Source organism: Coregonus lavaretus (assembly GCF_964263955.1).
Source record: "Coregonus lavaretus genome assembly, chromosome: 21".
Taxonomy (NCBI): domain Eukaryota; kingdom Metazoa; phylum Chordata; class Actinopteri; order Salmoniformes; family Salmonidae; genus Coregonus; species Coregonus lavaretus.
Window position 1 is genome coordinate 42,796,898 of NC_140008.1, and position 25,616 is coordinate 42,822,513.

The 25,616-nt window shown below is 42.7% G+C and overlaps 1 protein-coding gene across 2 annotated transcripts; it reads left to right on the top strand.

Annotated features, from left to right (window-relative positions):
- Positions 1 to 448: 448 nt before the first annotated feature.
- LOC311148627 (uncharacterized protein) lies at positions 449 to 3,842 on the top strand. Of its 2 annotated transcripts, XM_084185615.1 has the most exons (8): positions 449 to 633; positions 1,290 to 1,484; positions 1,795 to 1,881; positions 2,552 to 2,805; positions 2,886 to 3,011; positions 3,238 to 3,378; positions 3,544 to 3,653; positions 3,759 to 3,842. In XM_084185615.1, exons 1-7 carry the CDS (start codon positions 630 to 632, stop codon positions 3,574 to 3,576), a joined length of 840 nt encoding a protein of 279 aa, XP_084041741.1. In that variant the 5' UTR covers positions 449 to 629; the 3' UTR covers positions 3,577 to 3,653; positions 3,759 to 3,842. The 2 variants fall into 2 exon arrangements, with proteins under 2 accessions (XP_084041741.1, XP_084041740.1); XM_084185614.1 differs by lacking the exon at positions 449 to 633 and having other exon boundaries at positions 1,066 to 1,484.
- The last annotated feature ends 21,774 nt before the right edge of the window (positions 3,843 to 25,616 follow it).

The following is a 25,616-nucleotide window of genomic DNA, read 5'->3' on the forward strand; positions in this document are numbered from 1 at the left end:
TGCGAAACTAGGCATTTACCAAAAGTAAAAAAAGTTTGTACTGTCTGTGGCTTGTTGAAATTATTTGCATTTCTTTTTATAGTGACTCAAACTTAATTGGTGTTCATAGTGTCAATAATAGTTATCACAGGCTTATTTGCTTAATTTAAGGTGAGGTGAGTTATGATTTTGTTTTGTTTTTTTTTCTCCAGGGAATGACCACGATCCCATGGTTATAACAAATAAACTGATGGAAGTGTTTCCGAAGCTCCAACAAGGGGGAGGCTTTGAATTTCTAAAACTTGTAGGATCTACTCGCAGTCTAAATCTTGCGTTGCTTCAGTGTCCCAGCACTGGATACACCCTTGCCTATCTGAAAGATCCATCGACGATGATTGGACAGGCTACAATCTACATACGTCCACTTCAACAGGATCTACCCTTAGATTGTGTACATACATTTACAGAGACTTAGTTTAATACATAATCAAAACAAAGATTACTGGTGACTTTTAATCATTAATTAAAAGCCATTTGTTGTTGTTGTTGTTAGGAGAGCTCACGTCCTGCCTCTGGTCCAGTCATCCCCTGCATCACTTGTCAGAAGGAAGTTCCCTTTTCAGAGATGAAGCTGCACAGATTGAGCTGCAATGGGTATGTACTTCTTAAAGCAATGCAAGGGTAGCATAATTTATTTTCTTTGGGAATATGTCTCTCTTATTGTTGTGCACACAAATAAGCGAGTATGACCATCATTTCAATTGTGTTAACTTCAAGGACACCCATGCAGGAATCAGAAAGAGAACAAGAGGGAGGCCAAAGTGAAGAAAATGATAGTGAGACAGCCCTAGTCAGTGACAGTGTTCCAGTGAGGCCTGAAACATCAGCTGAGAGTGCAGTAGTACCGGCAGTGATTGTCAACGAGGAGTTGGATCGCAAAGAAACAGACAGTGGTTTGTGTCATCACAATAGTGTTGCTATAAGATTGTGTGTAACTGAAAAGTTAATAGAAAGATAACACCTGTAGGATATAATTAGATAAGATAATACAGTTACAGACAATTAATAACATGCAACTGGGTTTTTCTATTTTTCTAATATTTAGTTGTAGTTGTTTAGTAGTGCTGTTTTTATGTCAACTCAGCGTTGTGACAGGTTCTGAAGATGTTGGGTCTCACGTTTTGTCAGTGAAATGAACAGAATTTTCCTCCTGTTCTGTAGAGTGAGAGGATATCTGTATATGCAGGTAACATGCCAACTCACAATATGTCTCTCTGTAATAGATAACTTTATTGTTGTTGTTTGTTTAGAATGGAAGCTTATTAAAGAACCCACTCAAGCTGCCAAAGTTTTCAAAGAGAATCTGCTAAGGGAACATGCAACTGGGAAACCACTTAGAATGAAGATGGATGTAAGGGACTCTGAAGAGGACAGGGAACGGGAGCTTCTCTTATTCTATAAACAGCAGCAAGAATGGGCATGTCCACTTCATTGTACTCTGGTTGGTAAGTAATATAACATTTATAATATAAATACATCAGTACAGTTTATACCACTCAAGTAGCTTATATGTAATTGTTAAATGGGAGAATGGAATGCACAAAATTATATAATTGATAAAAATGTTATATGTATGTATGTGAATATTGTGCACAATATACTCTTGTTATCTGGAATAATCAATATTAAGGATGCTATTCTAGAATTACAGCCAATAGAAGTTTTTCTCCCTTTCTTGTTAAATGTTACCAAATCCAGTTACCTGTATTAGGCCGCCACTTTTTTTCCAGTGTTATTATCAGTATTTTATTTCAGGTGATGTTGCTATCGGAGAGGGAGTGATGCGGTACTTTATGACAACAATCATATCCAAACTCCAGTTTGGATTCAGTCTAGATCTTGGTAAGTATCTTACTAATTTTTTGAAGGTTAATCCATCTATAAATTGCAGAAATGTCTGTCTGTAGCGCATGTCTCTCAGTTAGTCCGATGGATTTCAAACTTGACAGGTGTCTTGCTCTGGTCACGAGTAAGTGCAGTGCCAAGTTTGACGACGTTTGGATAAACGCAAAAGATAGCGTTACATATATAGGTAAAAGAAGCACACATTGGCTTTTGCCGCTCTTGCTGCTTGCCATTCTCACACTGCATGCAACGCTGACTGAGCACCTGTTTGTGTCGTGACTCACTCTACACCGCCTCTCTCTATGCGCGCGCACACACACACACGCGTACACGTACGTTCTGGTGGTTGATGAACGCGGATATGTGCTGTTTAGCGGAGGGCCGGTGGGCAATGTTTTGTGTCAGGTAAGTCTGTAGTAGGGTATACAGGGGAATTGAATTTGAAGTGGTTTGGGGTCCTTCTGTAAGTCATTTTGGAGTAGGCTACAATTTGGTTTAAGTGAATTCTACAAGCAGCAATACCACAGGCCAAGTAATCGCCACTAGTATGATGTAATATATCTATCTATCTATCTAACTATCTATCTATCTATCATACATTTTTATTTAATGCATTTAAGAGGTTAATTGTTGTGACTTTATTCCCTGCTCTCTTGGTACTTTACAGGAGGAATGGGCCGAACACTGCTATTTGAGGGTGAACCTGACCATCTTGTTCCAGCAGCATCAGAGGCACTTATTGAAAGCAACCTCTTCCGGGTTGCAGGAAGGATGTTGGGCCACACCTTTCTGCATGATGGTCCCCATGTCACAGGACTAAGTCCTGCTGTAATTCATGTACTGTTCAATGGGGACCCTGAAATGGCTCCTGTTGTTACAGAAGACTGTCCTGATCTGCACATCAGGAGCATCATAGAACTGGTATGTAACCTAAAAGAAACTTTGCCATGTAAAAAATATTGCTTGGGCAGATATAATAACTTGTATGGTCTTAATTCTAGCTTGAACATGAAGATCTTACACCGGAACAGAAGGACACAGTTTCAGATCTTTCCATGTCTTGGGATCTTCCGGCAGTCACCAAAACAAATCGGAGATGGCTACATAACAAACTTCTACTCCATGCAGTGAGTTCCTGCTGGTTAAGTGACAGAATTCATCGCTGTACTTGTTGAAATTATAGAATGTGTTGTGAACCCTGGCTTGTTATGTTAACACGAGAGTTTAAGTACTAGAGTTTTAATGGATTTTTATAAAGCACTTTGTGTTTATTAACATTTTTCCTACTGTGCCAACTTTTGTCAAATTTGGGTTAAGGATTTGGGCTGTAATATGGGTCGGTCTGTCTCTTAGGTCGTTGGGAGGACCATGCGCCAAATTAAACAGTTGAGAAAGGGACTGAAAGATGTGATGGTATGGCCCCTGCTGACATCTAGGCCGGATGTTGTACCACTTCTTTTCCCCAAAATGGCTGAAATGCAGTTCACACCCCAGGTAAGTCAGTAATTTAGTTATATTTGTGACTTAACTTGATGAATTTACGTGTATTTTCAATGACTGAGATGGATATTTTTCCATTTTCTAAGAATTTGATCTGCATAGTCCTTCACCAAAATAAGTTCTCCCTTTTTTTAAATTACAATTTTTGTTTTCTTTAAGATGCTCCTAGAAAAAAATCACATGGCCAGTTGAGGACAGTGATGATGAAGACTTTGACTTAGACACCACCTGCCGCATCACTGGCTTTCTAAGGATGTTCATTGAAACAGGTATAAACCTTATTTTCTCTCTTTACAAATGCTTCTATGTCTCATGGATAGATATGATCAATTACAGTTGAACTAAATGTCTTTAATCCATTCTATGACTTTTAGCTTCATCAGGTACCCTGGCCCAGCTGCTGACATTCTGGGTTGGCTGGGAGATGCTTCCTCCTGAACTGAGAGTGGAGATTTCTGGAGGAACCCTTCCTACGTCCTCCACATGCTTTGAAACCCTAAAGCTGCCAGCTCATTTCAAACTCTACATGGACTTTGAGAAAGCACTTGTCGCTGCCATAAAAAGTACTGGATTTGGGCTTGTTTAAGTTTTTTCAGACGTCAATTAGGGCTGGGCAATATTTTAATATTATATCTATCGTGATATAAGACTAGATATCGTCTTAAGGTGCTTTTCCATTACCAGTACCTACTTGACTCGCCTCGACTCGCTGTGCGTCCGTTTCCCATTGCAGATTTTAGGACGAGGCGAGTAGGTACCATGTAATGGAAAAGCACCATTAGATTTTGAAGAAGTGTAATATCGTTACATGGTAAGTTTAGTCTTTTCCTGGTTTCAAAGGCTGCATTACAGTAAAGTGATGTCATTTTCTGAACTTACCAGACTGTTCTAGCTGTTCTATTATTTGCCTTTTACCACTTAGTCATTATATCCACAATATGATAGTTATTTATCCGAAATCTAAATGTGGAAGATATTTTGTGAATGCACCAATTGTCAACCTTACAATATCGTTGCAATATCGACATCAAGGTGTTAGGTCAAAAATGTGATATTTGATTTTCTCCATATTGCCCAGCCCTAATGTCAATGCATACACAGTTCAGATGAATTGACACAAGTTCAGTGTCTTTGAAAACATTAACACACTGTGCAGTAGTTGACTTTTTTTTCTTCCATTTACTAAAATCAAACTGTTCTGCACCTTCAGTGCTAACAGTACAGCATTCATGTTAGTCATTCTGTGGACCATAATGAGACAGGAAGCTTCAAAGAAACAGCTTTTTTTCCTTTCTTTTAAAAGGAAAGTAAACTTTCAGTTTTTCCTTGCTTGTTCTAACACAACAAATAAAAACATGGGTTGGACATCAGTCTAAGATTCTTGATAACACTTCCACAGTCTCTACATATAGTCTAAGTGCATCAGTAACAGAAACTCCTGGAGCTGGCAAAATTGCAACCTCTTCATCTGAGAGCTCACGGGCCAGCTGAACCTCGGGGACTGACACAGTGCCTCGATGAAGGCAGTGAGGTCCGTTCCAATCGATCCCATATTCTTCAGGAACCTGAATGGATGACAAGCATAATCAGTCTTGTACTTAAAACTAGTTTGACATGTCCTTACACAAGATTGTTATTTTTGGTCACCAAGGCAGTGAGAAATGAAATGTTACTTATTCAGTTTTTTAAAATAATACAGCTTTGCATAGTATGCACTGTAGAAACTACAGCTCACAGGTTGATGTCTTTCCATAAGCGGGCTTCCTTCACCTTTCAAAGGGGCAGAGCTCCAAATTAAAAATACATTTAAATAATGCCCATATTATTATCTACTCACTTGGAACATGCACACCTCTTGCATTCAGGTGACCACGCATTAGCTTGTAGCCGGTGTTTGGATGACTTTGTGAATTTCACTTACAATACAGTCTAACTCCTCATCATTCACAGCTGAATAGAGATCTGTCTTTCTGTACAAACAAGAAAAACACAACATCAAGTAATGTTACCTTAAACGTCATATTCTTTCCGAGTGTATGAGAGCAGCAATTCATAAACAGAAAACTCATGAATTTAGTGTAAATACCTTAAACTGTATTGTTGCATGCGCCTCCTGATGGTCCTCTTTGACACACCGAACATCGCTGCAAATTTGAACTGCGGGAACTCCACAAAGAAGTTGATGCTCCAGAACTGCACTCGGTATGTCAAACGCCAAACGCCCCGGTCCCTGTGTGTGTTGGGCCTGAAGTGCCCTGGTACCAGAGAAGCGGTGGACAACTTCTTCTAGATTTGCAATCACTCTGTGGTCGATATCTTCGTCGGAAAGTGCGGAAATGACTCCAACAACTTCAATAAGTTCCTCTGCTTTACTAGCTACATGCTCTGGGTCAGCAGGTCCTGCTTCTACATCCTCTGCTAAGTTTAAAATGTCTCTAACCAACTCCCTGGAAAGTTCACGGAGATCCTCCATTGTCTCTATCCAGGTTGGCCTACTCTACTTCAGACCAAAGCAATGGATCAGACTAGATTCGCGTTAGCCCCGCCCACTGACTTTGATGGGTCAGTTTGACAGTTTTAAGTAATTCATGAATCACTGCAATGCAGGATCATGAAATGTAAATGTAAATAGTGAAATAATTATATATGTATTTTACATAAAATGAATCGGTATTTGAATTAATTAATGATACATTTAATTACACATTTATGTATTTAATTCTAATTTTAATTAATTAATGACACATTTAATTAATTAATGACACATTTAAGTAATTATTTAATGGTGTATTTATTTATTTAATTGTGGCACTTTTAGTCCTCCATAGATCTTTGTCCCCATGTGCAGTTGCAAACCGTAGTCTGGCTTTTTTATGGCGGTTTTGGAGCAGTGGTTTCTTCCTTGCTGAGCGGCCTTTCAGGTTATGTCGATATAGGACTCGTTTTACTGTGGATATAGATACTTTTGTACCTGTTTCCCCCAGCATCTTCACAAGGTCCTTTGCTGTTGTTCTGGGATTGATTTCCACTTTTCACACCAAAGTATGTTCATCTCTAGGAGACAGAACGCGTCTCCTTCCTGAGCGGTATGATGGCTGTGTGGTCCCATGGTCTTTATACTTGCGTACTATTGTTTGTACAGATGAACGTGGTACCTTCAGGCGTTTGGAAATTGCTCCCAAGGATGAACCAGACTTGTGGAGGTCTACACATTTTTTTCTGAGGTCTTGGCTGATGTCTTTTGATTTTCCCATGAGTTTGAAGGTAGGCCTTGAAATACACCCACAGGTACACATCCAATTGACTCAAATGATGACAATTAGCCTATCAGAAGCTTCTAAAGCCATGACATCATTTTCTGGAATTTTCCAAGCTGTTTAAAGGCACAGTCAACTTAGTGTATGTAAACTTCTGACCCACTGGAATTGTGATACAGTGAATTATAAGTGAAATAATCTGTCTGTAAACAATTGTTGGAATAATTTATTGTGTCATGCACAAAGTAGAAACTAAAACTATAGTTTGTTAACAAGACGTGTGGAGTGGTTGAAAAACAAGTTTTAATGACTCCAACCTAAGTGTATGTAAACTTCTGACTTCAACTGTAAGTTATACATCGTTTTGAAGCTTAGGATCTCCTATATTCAAAATGCGATAATGATGGAGCAAGTCACATATGGTATTGTCACTGACCCTGGAACTAACCCTGTATATAACTTACTTACTTTCTCGTGTTCTTCTTATTTATATTTCGGATTTGTTTTTGTTCTACTTTACGTTATTTTTAAGTATACAATTTTTACTTCTGATATTGATTACTGCATTGTTGGGAAAGAACTTGCAAGAAAGGCATTTCACTGTACTTGTGCACGTGACAATAAAACGTGAAACTTGAAATGATACAAACACACACAAAGTTACTCACAAACGCACACTGAAACGTAAAGAAAGAACCCAAGGCACATATTCCACTCACACACAAAAACAAAGAGTCTGAGCTGAGGTCATCTTTTCAGATCAATCCGTTTCCAACTGCAACCCAGGGGGTGACCCATTCCGCAATCTGTGGCCCATTAAGCAATCTGTCCTCCTAAATATCAGGCTGCTTTTACAGGGCCTCACCGACACACTCTGCTGTCCTGTCCTCTTTATTACACATGCCTTTCTTTAAGCAGACTGAGTCAGGAAGAAGTGTCACCCTATGGGTAACCAGATCAACCTGTTTGCTGTTACAACATCAGAATGTCCCACTACAACATGCTGTGAAGTGTGATCTGACTAGTTCCTATAAAGACACCGTATTGTATTAATAATCTCGACTCGTCGTCAGCCTGCAGCTATTCCAACAGTCAGTCAGGGTTTGAGGAAGATGTTGCACAACTAAACTACTGCTGGGTGAAAACAGCACTGGATAGAGTGTGTGCCCGTCACTGTGTGTGTGATATGAAGTAAGAAAGTGTGTGTGACATAGAAAGAGTGAGATAGAAAAAAGTGTGTGTGTGTGTGTCACTGCAGGGCAGAGGAGGGTCACACCAGAGCCGGCCTGACAGAAGAGCTCTTCTCACACACACACACACGGCCTGGACACATGGCCAAAGGCAGTATATGGACAGTCAGCACAGTCATAGCACAGACAGAAAGTATATGGGTCTGACAGGGTCTGTTATGGACTGTATGAATCAGTTCAGCCAATGCCCTCATTCTACCTGCTTTCATTCTTAAAATTAAGAATCCTAAATATTTAGCAGCACATGACACTGAAGGCACATAGTGTACTCTGAGTAGTATTATCTCTGACTGTACAATAACAGTCTAGTCCACTCTGAATTGAGCTGTACGTGGATTGAGGGTTGCCTGGTGGAGAAGGATATTCCTGTCTAATTCACTCCTGATTCTGAGCCTGGTCTGTAAAGCTTCTCTCTGCCAGGGATTTGTGCTGTTGAAGATTTGGGGAGTGAATAATGCTGACACCACTGGCTGCTGCTGCCCTGGCCTCCCTCTACTGTTTCTGTCTGTCTGCATCAAGCAGGCTGATCGCACTACACAGTATCACTTCTATTAAACACTATCACAGCCACTTCCAGGAAGCACAGTATGACTAATAACAAGTAGGCAGTACTTCAACAGCACAGTAGTACTAAGGAGAGAAGGTAATACATACTGTATAGCCTACGCAATGCCTGGCGTCAGTACACAAACACAACAAACCAACACTCTGGTCACATGTGGATGTGAGGGTGCTTGTTGATGATTGGTGGTCGGCTGGGAACACTTCTTACCTGCAGACCCCTGCGTCTCAGAATACTGGAGTCATCCATGTTTCTGCTGCTGTGGAGTCACACCGTAGAGTCTATATCCAGAGAGTTTCACCTCTCTTTAGGGGTGCCGAAACACCCTTTCCTCTGGGGTTGGGGTACAGATCGAGAGATGGTCCTCTGCGCCAGGATAGGGGCGGTGAGCAGGCACTTTTCAGGGGTGGACACTGAGGGTGAGTTAGCTCATAGTTTCTTCCCTCTCTCCTCTTGTCCAGCAGGATTCATTCAGACCTTACTCTGTGAACTAGACGTGTCACCGTCCATAGAGGGAATAAATACCTCTCCTCTCTTTCAGATGGTCTGCTTGCCTCATGCCTCGGCAGTCTTGAAGTGAAACACGCTAAACAGTCCCCCCTTTTGACTTTTAGTATCGCTTAGACAGTGTCCCTCCCTGATTAACACTCTAGTGTGACTTCCAAAAGATCCCTCCTGAAAACGAAAGGCTCCGCAGCAGTGGTTGTTCTCTGTTCTTCTCAACGAGGCCACGCTACATTCCTCTGTCCTGGATTTGTTGCCTGTGGAAGTCGGTGCAGCTCCGATGTAACTAGGGTGACAGCGGTTTGCGAGCTCACTTCTCTCGTCCTCCCTCCCTCTCTTCCCTAGCTCTCTTTCTGTGAAGCACGTGTTGCCTCTACGCTCCTCTCTGCTCCTCTCTCATTCATCTGTTCAACAAAGGGCACACAACTCCCTCTCTATCTCACATCTCCACTGAGTCTGTGCTCAGTAGAGAGAGCATGTACAGTTGGTGCTTACAACTGTTTTCTATATCCCCCTCTTCACTCTTTCTCTGGCCGTCCTTCTGTCCGTCTATCTGTTCCCCACAGTCACTACTTCTGTGGAGACTTCACTACTCCATAATTGATGGGCAGTTTGCGATAGACATTAATGATCACAATGGGGCCTAAGTGGGAAGAGGGAGAGAAAGGGGCGCCCAGTCTGATCGTCCGTCTCAATGCAGTCTGCCAGCTTAATTAGAAAAGGACTATTAACACACACAATACTCTCACACATACACTCCTCAAGGTCGATTGTTTGTTTCACACACATACACACGAGGCTTCTAACCCCCTCAAAACAAACAGTCTGAAGAACAAGGTGCTTTCTGCTTTCAAGGGTTTCTTTGAGAGAGTGTGTTTAGTGTGTGTATGTGTTGGTTTCCCCCCAGGGATAAAGCAGTATTGACGAGTGAGTCCAACTCCAGTCCAGCACAGTGGGCAGTGAGCCTCCAAGCATCTACACAGCTTCAAGGTCAGACTGCGCGCTCTCTCTTTCACTCTGTACTAAATGTTCCACTTGGACTGGCCGAGACTGAGAAAAGGCGGAAAAAAATCTTGTGAACAACACACACAGTGGCTGCCCACACTGGGAGCTGAGGCTCAGGGAAAGGCAGTGGGCAGCAGCACTAGCAGCAGTCTAGAAACAGTAGAGTGGCATTCTACAAACCGTAGAAAGGAAAAGGCCAGTACCTCTATCTCTACTCAGAGCAGCAGACCCATTCCCTCAGAGCAGAACAAGGCAGAGCAGAGGGAGGCCTGCAGCAGATTGTAATGTTGGCTCCAACACACAAGAGATAGGAAAGCCTGTCATATGCAGCAGTCATTTCTTCATTTCTCTTCAGTCTTTCTCTCACTCTCTCTTGTTCTCTCTCTTCACCCATCCACCTCTCCCAGGTCCAAGTCTGTGTGCTCGGAGTAATGCACGGGGGGATCCATCACAGCTGAGTGATAAAAGGAGAGGATGTCAGTCTCTTCTCATCTTCCCTTAAAAAGAACACAGATGTGTTTGTTGGTTGACGAGGTTCTTTAATGCAATGCTGCTACAACCAAAAGGCACTATTCTCTCAGTCTCTTCTCCGGACCTTTGGTATCAGTTGTCCCCAGGGTGGTCTGTGGCAGGTGGTCTTCCAGTGCAGGTGGTCTTTGGGAGGCAGATGGGCTCACGTTTTGGTAACAACGCACCTTTATCAACAGGGTCTATGGAGCAGCGAGAGGTTTTCTCTGGCATTGTCCCTCGCTGTTTCTCTCCCTCTCTCTATTTCCATTTCTCTCTCTCTGTTTCTGTATGTGTCGATGCACTCACATGATCCTGCACCTCCCCCGTTCTTTCCTTTAGAGTGTGGGAGCTCTCTCTCGTTCCCTCTCTCTCTCTCCCTCCCTCTCTCTACTCTCGCGTCCTCTCTCGTTCGTCAGAAGAACTGTTTGGGGAGCCAGCCAATCAAACACGAGCAGGCGGCAGTGCATTTACATAGAATGAGTGAAGGAGGGAAAGAAGCTCCACCTTGCTTTCTCTCCTCTCCTCACTCGCCACAGCCCTGTTCTCTCATCAAAACAAGGGGCTGCGTTCGAACACACACACACATATGGCATACGCGGGAGCACACACACATACATACATACATACATACATACTAATCACTGGTCTGTGCTCATTTATTATTGCATTACAATGAATTAATCATGACTGCTTTGATCTGATAATTATTTATCAACAATATTTGAACAAAGTCAGTCTCCACTATGTCATTAACAGCTAGCTACGGTTTCTCCTCTAGCGCTTCATTCTCTCTCTTTTCCTTCTTTCCTTCAACTATCCCTCCTAATCCCAGAATCAAGCAAAGGAGAAGTCGTTCATTCACCTAGCAATACACTATTCTGGTTGTTTTCAATACATTTTAAAGATTTACAAAGATATTTATAATCAGTGTTGTTTTCTTTCAACACAAAGGGAGACGGAGGTGAAGGGAGAGGAGTAAAGAGAGGTGTAGAGAAATAGAAGAGAAGGAATGAGAAGAATCAAATGTTATGCTTCGTAAACAACAGGTGTAGACTAACAGTGAAATGCTTACTTACGGGGAGTTCCCAACAATTCAGAGAAAAAAATAGATAAATAATAACACGGGGAATAAATACACAATGAATAACTTGGCTATATGCACGGGGTACCAGTACCGAGTCGATGTGCAGGGGTACGAGGTAATTGAGGTAGATATGTACATATAGGTAGGGGTAATGTGACTAGGCAACAGGATAGATAATAAACAGTAGCAGCAGTGTATGTGATGAGTCAAAAGAGTTAGTGCAAAAAGGATCAATGCAGATAGTCCGGGTAGCTATTTGAATAACTAATTGGTAGTCTTATGGCTTGGGGGTAGAAGCTGTTCCGGGTCTTGTTGGTTCCAGACTTGGTGCATCGGTACCGCTTGCCATTCGTTAGCATAGAGGAGTCTATGACTTGGGTGGCTGGAGTCTTTGCCAATTTCTAGGGCCTTCCTCTGACACCGCCTGGTAGAGAGGTCCTGGATGGCAGGGATCTCGGCCCCACTGATGTACTGGGCCGTACGCACTACCCCAGTGGTGACCAACCTTTTCTGAGTCAAGATCACTTTCGCTGACAAAAAGCAAGCCGAAATCAACCGCTAAGATTTTTTTTTTTAAACATGACTTAAAAAATGCAACATGAACCTATTAAAAACATTTCTGTAGGAAAGAGGTTTGGGCAGTAGGCCTAATACATTGTCACAGCATATATGTCTGGCCTGACAATAATGTTATTCTCAGACCATATTATATTTCAAAACTAGAGCTTTGATAACAAAATAGATCAGTTGGTGTAGCACTTGCGAGGCACTGCGGAGCATACATTTAAATAATTCACTTTTTTATTTTACTGGACTGATGGTACCTGCATTTGATGGTCATGGTACTTCAAGACAACTGGTAACTCGGAAAAGAAACAAGGTCAAATCATGACGTCAGTGATCTTCAGGTAGGAAAGTTGGAGCTCTAGAAAGATGCCAGAGTTTCCCACATGGAATTCCGAGTTGGATGACCGTTCAAAAAGATTTAAAATAGACACGGCGAGCTGCTAACAATAATAAAGATGCAGGGCTATCGATACGCTTGGCTACGCATTCATTGCAGCCGAAGCGCGAGTGGAAGTACGGAGAAGCATGTTTTATGTTTTGTAATAGTGTTGAATAAAAACAGTGTTGACAGTGCTGAATAAAAATTAAAAAATGAACTCACTCATAAAAACAGCAGCTCTTTGCTGTATTCTTTGACAGTCTCTCTGTGGTCACGGTTTTAAAAGTTATTCAATCTTACGTAGGCTAGCATAAAACTTTGCTGTGGCCGGGGTCGTGGAAGCTCTGTAGGCACGGTGATTTGAGCGATCCGATTGGCCAGTGCAGTATAGGCAATTTAGCCACAGATCTCCCGGTCCGCCAGGTAGGCAGAGTTTATATTTTCAGACAAATGAAATGGTTTAAAATGGGAACACTTTGCTTACCCGGTGCGCAGGTCTTCTGAATCAAGTGCACCTACCGCCAACAGGGCAACACAAATTTTAAAAAATGTGTGCATTCCGTTATCGTTGGCTTTTCTACATAAATGTTTGCTGATCGACTAGGAATGCCTTGAAGATCAACCAGTCGATTGCAATTAACTGGTTGGCGACCACTAACACACTCTATAACGCCTTGCGGTCGGATGCCAAGCAGTTGCCATACCAAGAGGTGATGCAGCCAGTCAAGATGCTCTCAATGGTGCAGTTGTAGAACTTTTTGAGGATCTGAGGGCCCATGCCAAATATTTTCAGCCTCCAGAGGGGTAAAAGGCATTGTCGTGCCTTCTTCACAACTGTGTTTTTGTGTGTGGGCGATGTTAATTCCTTAATGATGTGGACAGCGAGGAACTTGAAGCTCTCGACCCGCTCCACTACAGCCCCGTCGATGTGGATGAGGGCGTGCTCGGCCCTCCATTTCCTGTAGTCCATGATCAGCTCATTTGTCTTGCTGACATTGAGGAAGAGGTTGTTGTGCTGGCACCACACAGTTGTGGGTGAACAGGGAGTACAGGAAGGGACTAGGCACGTATCCCTGAGGGGCCCCTGTGTTGAGGGTCAGGGTGCCCGATGTGTTGTTGCCTACCCTCACCACCTGGTCAGGAAGTCCAGGATCCAGTTGCAGAAGGAGGTGTTCAGTCCCAGGGTCCTGAGCTTAGTGATGAACTCGGAGGGCACTATGGTGTTGAATGCTGAGCTCTAGTTAATGAACAGCATTCTCACATAGGTGTTCCTCTTGTCCAGGTGGGAGAGGCAGTGTGGAGTGCAATACAGATGGCGTCATCTGTGGATCTGTTGGGGCAGTATGTGAATTGGAGTGGGTCCAGGGTGTATGGCATGATGGTGTTGATGTGAGCCATGACCAGCCTTTCAAACCATTTCATGGCTACAGATGTGAGTGCTACGGGGTGGTAGTCATTTAGACAGGTTACTTTGGCGGTCTTGGGCACAGGGACTATGGCGGTCTGCTTGAAACATGTAGGTATTACAGACTGGGTCAAGTAGAGGTTGAAAATGTCAGTGAAGACACCCGCCAGCTGGTCAGTAAGCATCCTGGTAATCCGTCTGACCCTGCGGCCTTGTGAATGTTAACTTATTTTTAAAGGTCTTACTTCACATCAGCCAAGGAGAGCGAGCTCACACAGTCGTCCGGAATTCCTGATGCTCTCATGCATGGTACAGTGTTGCTTGCCTCGAAGCAAGCATAAAAGGCATTTAGCTCGTCTGGTAGGCTCGCGTCACTGGGCAGCTCGCGGCTGGGTTTCCCTTTATAATCTGTGATAGTTTGCAAGCCCTGCCACATCCGACGAGCGTCAGAGCTGGCGTAGTAGCATTCGATCTTACAGTATATTGACACCTTGCCTGTTTCATGGCTCGTCGGAGGTCATAGCGGGATTTCATATAAGCGTCCAGATTAGTGTCCCAGTCCTTGAAAGTGGTAGCTCTAGCCTTTAGCTCAGTGCGGACGTTGTCTGTCATCCATGGCTTTTGGTTGGATATGTACGTACGGTAACTGTGGGGACGACGTCGTCGATGCACTTAGTTGCCTTTTCCTGCACTCAAATGACCTAGTGGCCTCATGGGTGGAATGTTATTAATATTTTTCATAATTAATCAACATTATTAAAAATAATTAATCAACATTATTTTATAAAACCCGCCGACTTTGTGATGTATATAAAGTGTAATATTGGGATGCAAACTCAAAATGTAATACATTTCAACTCTATATCTGACATGGTACAGGTGTCATATTTTTTTTTTATCGTGTGTGAGGTGTATACTTTTGTTTCAAAGTAGATTTGTTTAAGACTTACTCTGTGTGACCCTGATTTAGCCCACTGCAATAAAAGGTTACTGCAAACAGTGACTGATGTGGTAAACTCCTCAATGTTATCAGATGAATCCCGGAACATATTCCAGTCTGTGCTAGCGAAACAGTCTTGTGGCTTAGAATCCGCTTCATCGGATCACTTCCGTATTGAGCGTGTCACTGGTACTTCCTGTTTGAGATTGTGCTTGTAAGAGGGAATAAGGAGGACAGATTTGCCAGGGAGGGCGTTTCTGTGCGTGGAGTAAATGTGACCGTTGTTGCCTCTAGTTGGACTGGTGACATGCTGGTAAAATCACAAGCCACAAGAAGAGCAGCCTCTGGATGAGCCTTTTCTTGTTTGCTTATGGCCCTATATAGCTTGTTGAGTGCGGTCTTAGTGCCAGCATCGGTTTGTGGTGGTAAATAGACAGCCACGAAAAATATAGATGAAAACTATTTTGGTAAATAGTATGGTCTGCAGCTTATCATGAGGTATTTTTAACTCAGGCGAGCAAAATCTCAAGACTTCCTTAACATCAGAGATAGCGTACCAGCTGTTGTTAACAAAGAGACATACCCCTCCCCCTCTCATCTTACCCGAGACTGCCGTCCGATCTTGACAATGAAAGTATTCAGACCCCTTGACCTTTTCCACATTTTATTACGTTACTGCCTTATTCTAAAATTGATTAAATTGTTTTTTTTCCCCCTCATCAATTTACACACAATACCCCATAATGACAAAGCAAAAACTGGTTTTTAGACATTTTGCAAATGTATTAAAAATAGAAAAACTGCAATATCACATTAACATAAGTATTCAGACCCTTTACTCAGTACTTTATTGAAGCAGCTTTGGCAGCGATTAAAGCCTTGAGTCTTCTTAGGTATGACGCTACAAGCTTGGCATTCATATATTTAGGGAATTTCTCCCATTCATCTCTGCAGATCCTCTCAAGCTCTGTCAGGTTGGATGGGGAGCGTCGCTGCACGGCTATTTTCTGGTCTCTCCAGAGATGTTCAATCGGGTTGAAGTCTGGGTTCTGGTTGGGACACTCAAGGACATTCAGAGACTTGTCCTGAAGCCACTCCTGCGTTGTCTTGGCTTTGTGCTTAGGGTTGTTGTCCTGTTGAAGGTGAACCGTCGCCCCTGTCTGAGGTCCTGAGCTCTCTGGAGCAGGTTTTCATCAAGGATCTCTCTGTACTTTGCTCCATTAATCTTTCCCTCGATTCTGACTAGTCTCCCAGTCCCTGCCGCTGAAAAACATCCCCACAGCATAATGCTGCCACCACCATACTTCACCATAGGGATGGTAGTATGTTTCCTCCAGACGCCACACTTGGCATTCAGGCCAAAGAGTTCAATCTTGGTTTCATCAGACCAGAGAATCTTATTTCTCATGGTCTGAGAGTCTTTAGGTGCCAAACTCCAAGCGGGCTGTCATGTGCCTTTCACTGAAGAGTGGCTTTCGTCTGGCCACTCTATCATAAAGGCCTGATTGGTGGAGTGCTGCAGAGATTGTTGTCCTTCTGGAAGGTTATCCCATCTCCACAGAGGCACTCTGGAGCTCTGTCAGAGTGTCCATTGGGTTCTTGGTCACCTCCCTGACCAAGGCCCTTCTCAGTTTGGCCGGGCGGCCAGCTCTAGGAAGAGTCTTGGTGGTTCCAAACTTCTTTCATTTAAGAATGATGGAGGCCACTGTGTTCTTGGGGACCTTCGATGCTGCAGACATTTTTTGGTACCCTGCCCCAGATCTGTGCCTTGACACAATCATGTCTCGGAGCTCTACGGACAATTCCTTTGATCTTTTTATTTGTAATACATTTGAAAAAAATTCTACAAACCTGTTTTCGCTTTGTCATTATGGTGTATTGTGAGTAGATTGATGAGGGGAAAAAATGGTTTAATCCATTTTAAAATAAGGCTGTAACGTAACAAAATGTGGACAAAGGGAAAGGGTCTGAATACTTTCCGAATGCCCTGTATATTATCCCTGTCCTTGTTCAGCCACGACTCTGTGCAACATAGGATATTACAGTTCTTCAGGTTCCGTTGATAGGATAGTCTCGAACGAAGCTTGTCCAGTTTGCTCTCTAGTGATTGTACGTTTGCCAACAAAACAGAGGGCAATGGCGGTGTAGATGCTCCCTGACGCAGTCTAATTATGACGCCTCTCTTTCACCGCCATTTCCCCTTTAGAATCCCAGGGATCAGGGCCTGTTCCGGGGTACGCATAACGTTCAGAGCGTAAAAATCTTAATACAAATTGAGGTTAGTGATTGCTTTTCTGATATCCAGAGGCTGTTTTCGGTCATAAGAAATGGCGGAAATATTTTGTACAAAAAAAGTTACAATCAGCGTAAAAACACACAAAATAGCATAATTGCTCAGGATCCCGTAAGATAGCAGCAGAAATGACTGTAACCAAACATTCTAAATAAGGGGGAAATTGTGGGGATTAATTAGGTACTGTCACACCTACTCCTGTTCCCTCCCTCCGGCACTCGATGTCGCCGGTCTACTAACCACTGGTCCTGGTCACCCACATTGCGCACACCTGACAACCATCATTGCGCACACCTGCTCACCATCGTTACGCAAAGGGGGGTCCGACCCGGTACTAGTTGTGTGTACTTAATAAACTGGCCACTGTGTGTATATTTCACGGGGCATTGATAAACATTTAACCAACAAAGGGCAAACAATTGACACAACGAACACAACAAATGCGCACAAATTGGTGGGAGTCAGTGTGCATTAGTGGAGAGAGATGTGCCTATAGCATGTCTTCGCCACATGTACAAAGGAAACTAGAAAGGTACCAGCAGAAGACTGAGGTACAGAAATAAGTATGAGGTGTGTGTGTGTGTGTGTGTGTGTGTGTGTGTGTGTGTGTGTGCGCATGTGTGTATGAACCCTAGGGATGCTTGATAGTCAATCAAATCAAACAATTACATGTATGCAGTGTTTTTTTACTAAGTCATTTATCATGATGGAGTAACAGTTAATAGAAGAGCCCATCCTAAAAGCACACCTCACACAGAGCAGAGATGGAAACTCGAGTCTGAGACTCGGGTCACACATAAGTCGCAAAGAAAATGACTTGCCACTTGACTTAGACTCGTGATCAATTGACTTGAGACTTGACTTGGACTCTAGATGAGAGACTCGTGAACAATGCAAGTCAGTACTGGGATACGTTTTTGTTGTGCATTCTGTCAGATAACATGGAACAGGCGGCATTTTAACACAGAGATAGTAGTTTAATACAGAGGGCTGAAAAGAGTTCTAAAATGTCTGCGTCATTTGTACGTCACTGTAGTACTACAGCTAAACAATTGTAATCAGCAACAATGTCATCAGGTGGTGAGGCTTTCAGTATTCCATTTGGTTACAAGAACCTGCAGTATAATGTCAGTGGCAAAAAACGAAATGCTGTTTGCAAAACTTGTGGAATTAACATTAAAGATGCTGGTGCAACTACATCTAACTTCATCCGACATTTGAAAACTCATTTGAAAACTCAGCGAAAGGTCAGTTAGGCTAGCTAGCTAACAACGTTACAATGTGGTTAGACTAATAATAGCCTGTTTAGCAGATGCCAGCTAGATATAGCTAGCTTTCTTGTGTGTCATCTTTTAGCTAACTGGAAATGTATTACTGTCAAATATTTCTCGAAAGGTTAAGAGGTGGGTTGTCAGATAGCTAGGCCTACTTGTTAGCAGAGATTATTAAATTACATCTCAGCGATATGCATATCACTATGGGATTTAATATACTTTCTGTTGTAGCCTGGTCCTAGGAAGTAATTTAGTATAAAACAAGAGTTCAAAGCATGCAACTTCTTGGACATTTCTGCTGAAAAATCCCATAGACCATATATATATTTATTTGTGTCCTTGTACTTCCATCTCAAGTCAGCAACAACTATCCATCATGTTGTTCATCTGCAGGTTCACTGAATTCTGCAAAGCAAAGGTGGCCAGCGCAGGGACAGAAGCACAGAGCAGCATTGACTCATTCTTGACCACCACAGGTGTCCATGTGTACAGCCAGGGCCACCCCAGGCAGAAGGCCATAACAGAGGCTATACTGCAAGACCTGATCATTTCCTGCAACCTGCCTATGTCCTTAGTGGACAACCCTCACTTTAGGCATTTCATGTCAGTGGTAGATTAAAAATATAGACCAGTAAGTAGGCGCCTGCATGACTAAACACTGAACAAAGAGGCTACAATCAAAAGTGCCCTAGAGAAGACATAATCAGTGTCTGTCACTGTAGATATATGGACTGACAGGACTATGAGGGGCTTCATGGGAGTAACGGCCCATTACATGGCCATGGAAGAGAAGAAAACTCCCAGACTGGAGTCAGTTCTGTTGAGCTGTGATAGATTCACAGGGTCACACACTGGGGAAAGAATCAGTGATACATTTGAAGTAATATGTGATAATTTTGGCATAAAACATCAATTAGATTATATAATTTGTGATAACGCTGCAAATATGAAAAAGGCCTTCACAGTTTGTTTCCCCAAAGCAAGCAATGATCATGATGATGATGATGATGATGATGATGATGTGGATAACCCCAGCCTATGGGAAGAATTTGGTGAAGAGTACAATGCTGATGTTGAAGCTATCAAAACCAACTGCAGGCTACAGCGCTTACAGTGCTTTGCCCATTCATTACAACTGGTGATTAGAGATGGACTAAAGGAAACAAAAATCATAAACAGTGTGATGGCTAAGGTAACTAAACTTTGCAGCTTACTACATACTACCTGTGGTCTGAAAGAAGCATTTGAAGCTGACTTCGGAGCCAATCGTAGTATCCCTGTTGGTGTGTCTACCAGATGGAATTCCATCCTCCGGCTTATTAAAGCAGTCACCAATCTGAATCAACAAAGCCTCAATACTCTACTTGAGGCCCAAGGACACAAGGAGCTCTGCTTATCACCAAGGGAATGGAGCCAGCTATTGGAGCTAGTGGACATTTTGGACCCTTTTGTCCAGGCCACCGACCTTATTCAGGGGGGGAAAGTGGTGACTTTCAGTGCTGCCCTTCCTTGTGTACTGTCACTCAAGTATCATCTGCAAAGTATACTGAGCACAATACGTCACCTAGTCAGTCTAGTAAAAGCACTGCAGCAGTCCCTCAAACGCCGATTCCAGGGGGTGTTTGTGAATGTCAGAATGGAGCACTCGGATGAACAGGCAACAAAACGTCCATTTGGTGACAATGTATACATAATGACTGCACTGCTGGACCCATCTTTCTGCCTGTTCTGGCTTGATCATGATGTCCTCATACCACATGAAGATAAAGCTGAATGGAAGGAGAGTCTGATTGGTAGGTACAATGCATTGCAACATGCAACATTTTCTATGCCACTTGCATTCAAATAATAATGATTTTTTTTCATGTATAATGTATCCTGTTATATTATTGACTATATACATCATTTTATGAATTTTTTCAGACCTTGTTTTTGCTCCAGACTTTTCTCTGGCTACCGCAACAAGATCAGCAAGAGAAAGGAGACATAAAGTCATCTGTCAGAGCAGAGATTATTCGCTGCATTCAAGTATCTTCTGATGAAAATGAAGTTGATTGCTTGGATTTTTGGAGAATCCATGCGAAAGGCTTTCCAAGGCTCAAGCAGGTAGCAATGACAGTGTTGGCTGTGCCTGCCACCAGTGCCCCAGTGGAGAGTGTTTAGTCATGGAGGCCTCATCATGTGCCCTCATCGTGCCAGGCTCAGCGCAAGAATGTGGACAAACTTGATCTTTCTGAAATGTAACCTGTCTGCAACAGAAATGTTCTCTGTCTTAGGGCACAGGACGTAATTTGCTACTTGTTACAGGTCAGTAAGTATATTTTGTCCCGTGTAGCTCAGTTGGTAGAGCATGGCGTTTGCAAAATAAAAAATTAAAAAATAAACATGTATGCATTCACTAACTGTAAGTCGCTCTGGATAAGAGCGTCTGCAAAATGTAAATGTAATTGAACAGTTGTCAGTCATTTTAGTTTACATTTATACTTGAAATATAGACAATGTCTGCCACAAAATACCATGCACTTTAAAATGTTATGTTAGCTTTTTTTCATATCCGGTACAGTTACTTTTATTAATGTAAACTGTCTACATTATAAAAGGAAATTTATTTTGATTTAAATAGTGCCTGATGTGCTTTCTTTCATACAAGTATGGACTAATGAAGGGAGTCTCTTCAAATAAATTTTCAAGGTTTATAGACCTAACCCACAGCAAGCAGAAAGCCATTGCCAAAAGGGACTTGTGACTTGACTTAGACTTGGCCCTAAAAGACTTGAGACTTGACTTAGACTTGGCCCTAAAAGACTTGAGACTTGACTTGGACTCTACCTCAAAGACTTGTGAACATCTCTGACACAGATTCAAGCCTTGAGGTGACAGCCCCACAACCTACTCCACTACAACCCCTCTCCTCAGGGTACCACTCTTAATGAGGAGGCCCCAGTGTGCGTGTGTGTGCGTGTGTGTGTGTGTGTGTGTGTGTGTGTGTGTGTGTGTGTGTGTGTGTGTGTGTGTGTGTGTGTGTGTGTGTGTGTGTTTGTGTCAAAGAGCAAGGGGAGCAGAAGAGAATGTAGAAGAGACATACTACAGGCCGAGTGACCTCTGCGTGAAATAACACACAGCCATGTAACAGAGAAAGGGAGAAGGAGGAGAGAGGGGAGTATGGGGGTAGAGACAGAGAAAGAATAGAGACATAGAGAGAGAGAGAAAGACAGACTACGCTAGCAGGCATCACACACTGATGCTGTTTTTAGATTACTATATTTCACCTAGATTCATCCAATCACAAACATAGTGTACGTACCATACAGTAGAGGTCTTCAAGGATCCACCTGTACCTGAATACCCGAGACCTGATCCGGGACCCGAGCGGGTCAGGATCCAGAATTCTAAATAATGTCACGGGTCTGGGTGGGATCTGATATGATTGTCACAGGTCTCGGGTATGTGTAATTGTAACTGACTTGTCTGGAAGGGCCCATGTACAGATCCCAACGCGACTGCTGCACTAGACATGTTATAATTTCTGCTGCTGCTCTTGCTTTTCACGAGAGTGGAGCATGTAATGTGTAGCTTGTTGGCCAATCATAAGTCATCAAAGCGGCAAGAGGCTAAAGTCATAGAGCCTCTGTTTGTGGCAAATGTAAGGAGATACAGTATCTAATCAATGGAAGATGGCAGAATTAAAAGTTAAAGGAGAAGGATAGACTACAACAACCAAGAGCCAACAGGTAGGCTGCTACTTAATATTCTGAATGGAGTTGTTATTTGTAACTGTAAGATGAGAAACTGCATGCACTGCAGCCTGTTAGCCTAGCTAGCTAACGTTCGCTAGCTTAACTAGCTTCTCCCGGTTTGATGCAGTCAAGACAGGTACTACGTAATCATATTTAATGATAAATAACCTAGCTATGGGAGCTATTAGGCTACTATAGCGTGAGTTGGCTTGGTTGGTTGCTGTCTTTCTCTCCCTCCTGCTCTCCTCCCTGCTCCCCGTGTCACTCGCTCACAGTACAGCCCTTCACCCTGCCTGCTAAAGCAGCACCTCTCTCTCCCTCCTCTTGTGCTTTATCAGCTCTGGATAATAAAGTACCTTAAAAAATGACTTTTCTGCTGCTTCCCTCACTCGGATCGGACCAGGTCTATTCGGAACGGGTCTAGTTGTTCTCGAGTCTGTTCGAAACGGGTCTCTATCGGGTCCGGGTGGGAAAGCCCCAGGTCCGTTTCGGAACAGGTCCAACGTTTTGTACCAGTGAAGACCTCTACCATACAGTCTAGAGTCTTCACAGAAAGTTAAAAACGCCATATTGTACAGTATATACTATAAAACCACAGGTTCAGCTGAGCTAGCGTTATCATTTACCACACCACAGGCTGAACGGTCAGGGGTTACAGACAGGGTTAGAGGTCAGGGGTCAGAGACACAGAGCCCTGCCCCTGATCTCACTCAGCCGTGAGTTATTTTCCACTGGTCATACATTCACCAGCCACCAGATCAGGAAGAGTGGAGACTTATACATTAGCCCCCTTATCTCCTCCCACTCCAGACCAGGAGCCCATTGGCATTCTAGCTAGCGTGCGAACACACCACCATGACCTTTGTCTCTCGCTCTCCATCTCTCTCTTTCCATTCTCCGTCCCCATTACCAGGACACGCTGACAGATAACACAAGGGTTTAGAGACAAGGGCCAGCTGAGACAAGCGCTAGCTATGCTATCTCACTGTGTATTTTTCGCCTGCCTGTGTTAGCGTAGCGCTCTGTGGCGGCGGTAGAGTTGGCCTGATTTATGCAGCCAAGGCCTCATGAATATAGATAATATTTGCTGTACTGCTGCTGTGGTACCCTAGTGTACTGTTACTTCCTCTCATGGCTCAGCCCGTCCCCCGTCTGTCCGGAGGGGCTCGTAAACATTTTACAGCACTCCTTAGTCAGGCCACTTAACTAGGGAGGATTTAGTGTGCCCACACTACCCACACGCACATACACAGTACATAAACACTCCAACTTCCCGTAGTATGCACATACACACACACACACAACAACAAAAATATAGTAGATACACAGAGATGGATACAGACACATATAGACACACACACACACACACACACACCAGGGTTTCCATTCCAAAAATTTGGTGCTGGACAAGTGACCAGGAAGATTAAAATGTATCAGACATTTGAGAAATGTACCGCTCATCCATATGCATTGGGTTTGTAACCCATTAGGGCGTCAGCCCACGCAGCCAGCACCATAAAATAAAGGGATATTGGCTAGGGTGTCCAATCAAAAATGCATATTTTGACCAATGGGTAAAATAATAGATATTTAAGAAAAGAAAATGTTCCAAACCGGATGTCTCTATCATAATCCGTTCAACATTACTTGGAGATTTTACCCTTGTAGGATGGTCAAAATTAGTGCGACTAAATCAATGGAGGGCAGAGAAAAAAAAGTGGTTGAAAATCAGAAAAAAAGCATTGCGTTAGCTATACTGGATGCTGTGCGAGAATTACAGTGAGGGAAAAAAGTATTTCATCCCCTGCTGATTTTGTATGTTTGCCCACTGACAAAGACATGATCAGTCTATAATTTTAATGGTATGTTTATTTGAACAGTGAGACAGAATAACAACAAAAAAATCCAGAAAAAACGCATGTCAAAAATGTTATACATTTATTTGCATTTTAATGAGGGAAATAAGTATTTGACCCCTCTGCAAAACATGACTTAGTACTTGGTGGCAAAACTCTTGTTGGCAATCACAGAGGTCAGACGTTTCTTGTAGTTGGCCACCAGGTTTGCACACATCTCAGGAGGGATTTTGTCCCACTCCTCTTTGCAGATCTTCTCCAAGTCATTAAGGTTTCGAGGCTGACGTTTGGCAACTCAAACCTTCAGCTCCCACCACAGATTTTCTATGGGATTAAGGTCTGGAGACTGGCTAGGCCACTCCAGGACCTTAATGTGCTTCTTCTTGAGCCACTCCTTTGTTGCCTTGGCCGTGTGTTTTGGGTCATTGTCATGCTGGAATACCCATCCACGACCCATGTTTAATGCCCTGGCTGAGGGAACGAGGTTCTCACCCAAGATTTGACGGTACATGGCCCCGTCCAAATCTGGATTTTGTTGTTGTTATTCTGTCTCTCACTGTTCAAATAAACCTACCATTAAAAATATAGACTGATCATTTCTTTGTCAGTGGGCAAACGTACAAAATCAGCAGGGGATCAAATACTTTTTTCCCTCACTGTAAGGCTACTTGACAGGCTTAACATTGAACTTCTCAACGTTCTTCTAAAATCCGGAGGACATAAAACAATATAGAGGTAAGATAGATATCGATTTTGAGACATGAAATGTAGTATTTTCATATTTTAGTAGACGCTGTTCATATTAATGCGAAGTTCTTGTTCTTTTTCAAAGAATTTTCACAAAAACAAGCCTATCTCTGTGAAATAATAATAATAATATAATATGCCATTTAGCAGACGCTTTTATCCAAAGCGACTTACAGTCATGCGTGCATACATTTTTGTGTATGGGTGGTCCCGGGGATCGAACCCACTACCTAGGCGTTACAAGCGCCGTGCTCTACCAGCTGAGCTACAGAGGACCACGAAATGTCAAGGAAGCACTGAGTGTACCGCAAGCTTTTTATTTTCAAAGGTTTTTACATTTAATTCAGCTTGTGTCATGATAATTTTGCTATTTGCGACCCGTGGAAACAACTGGCAAGACGATGACCACAAAATGTAAAATCCTCAAAGGTTTTGGAGAGAAAGCTGCACCGCTCTGTCAACAAAGCTCAGTACTAATCTAACTGTAAATCGCTCAGGATAAGAGCATCTGCTAAATGACTAAAATGTAAATGTACATGCTTATTATTGGCTGTATTAGGTTATGAAATATGACTTTATGGATATAATGTTAATGATATGTTATAAAATGTCTTTTATAACATAAGGAAGTGAAATCTCATCACCAAAACATGTTTTCACCCACTCTGGGCAGAGTGGGTGGACACCCTATATTAGCCAAATAAGCCACATTTTCGCATCCTTAAAAACAGCCTATAAGAAATTACAAAAACACTATTCCTTGTGTTTCGACGTGTGGCATATGCAAAACTTTATAGCCTATTGTTTTATTGGTTTTTACTTTCCTAAAACAATAATTGTCCACCTCACGGTTCAGAAGTCG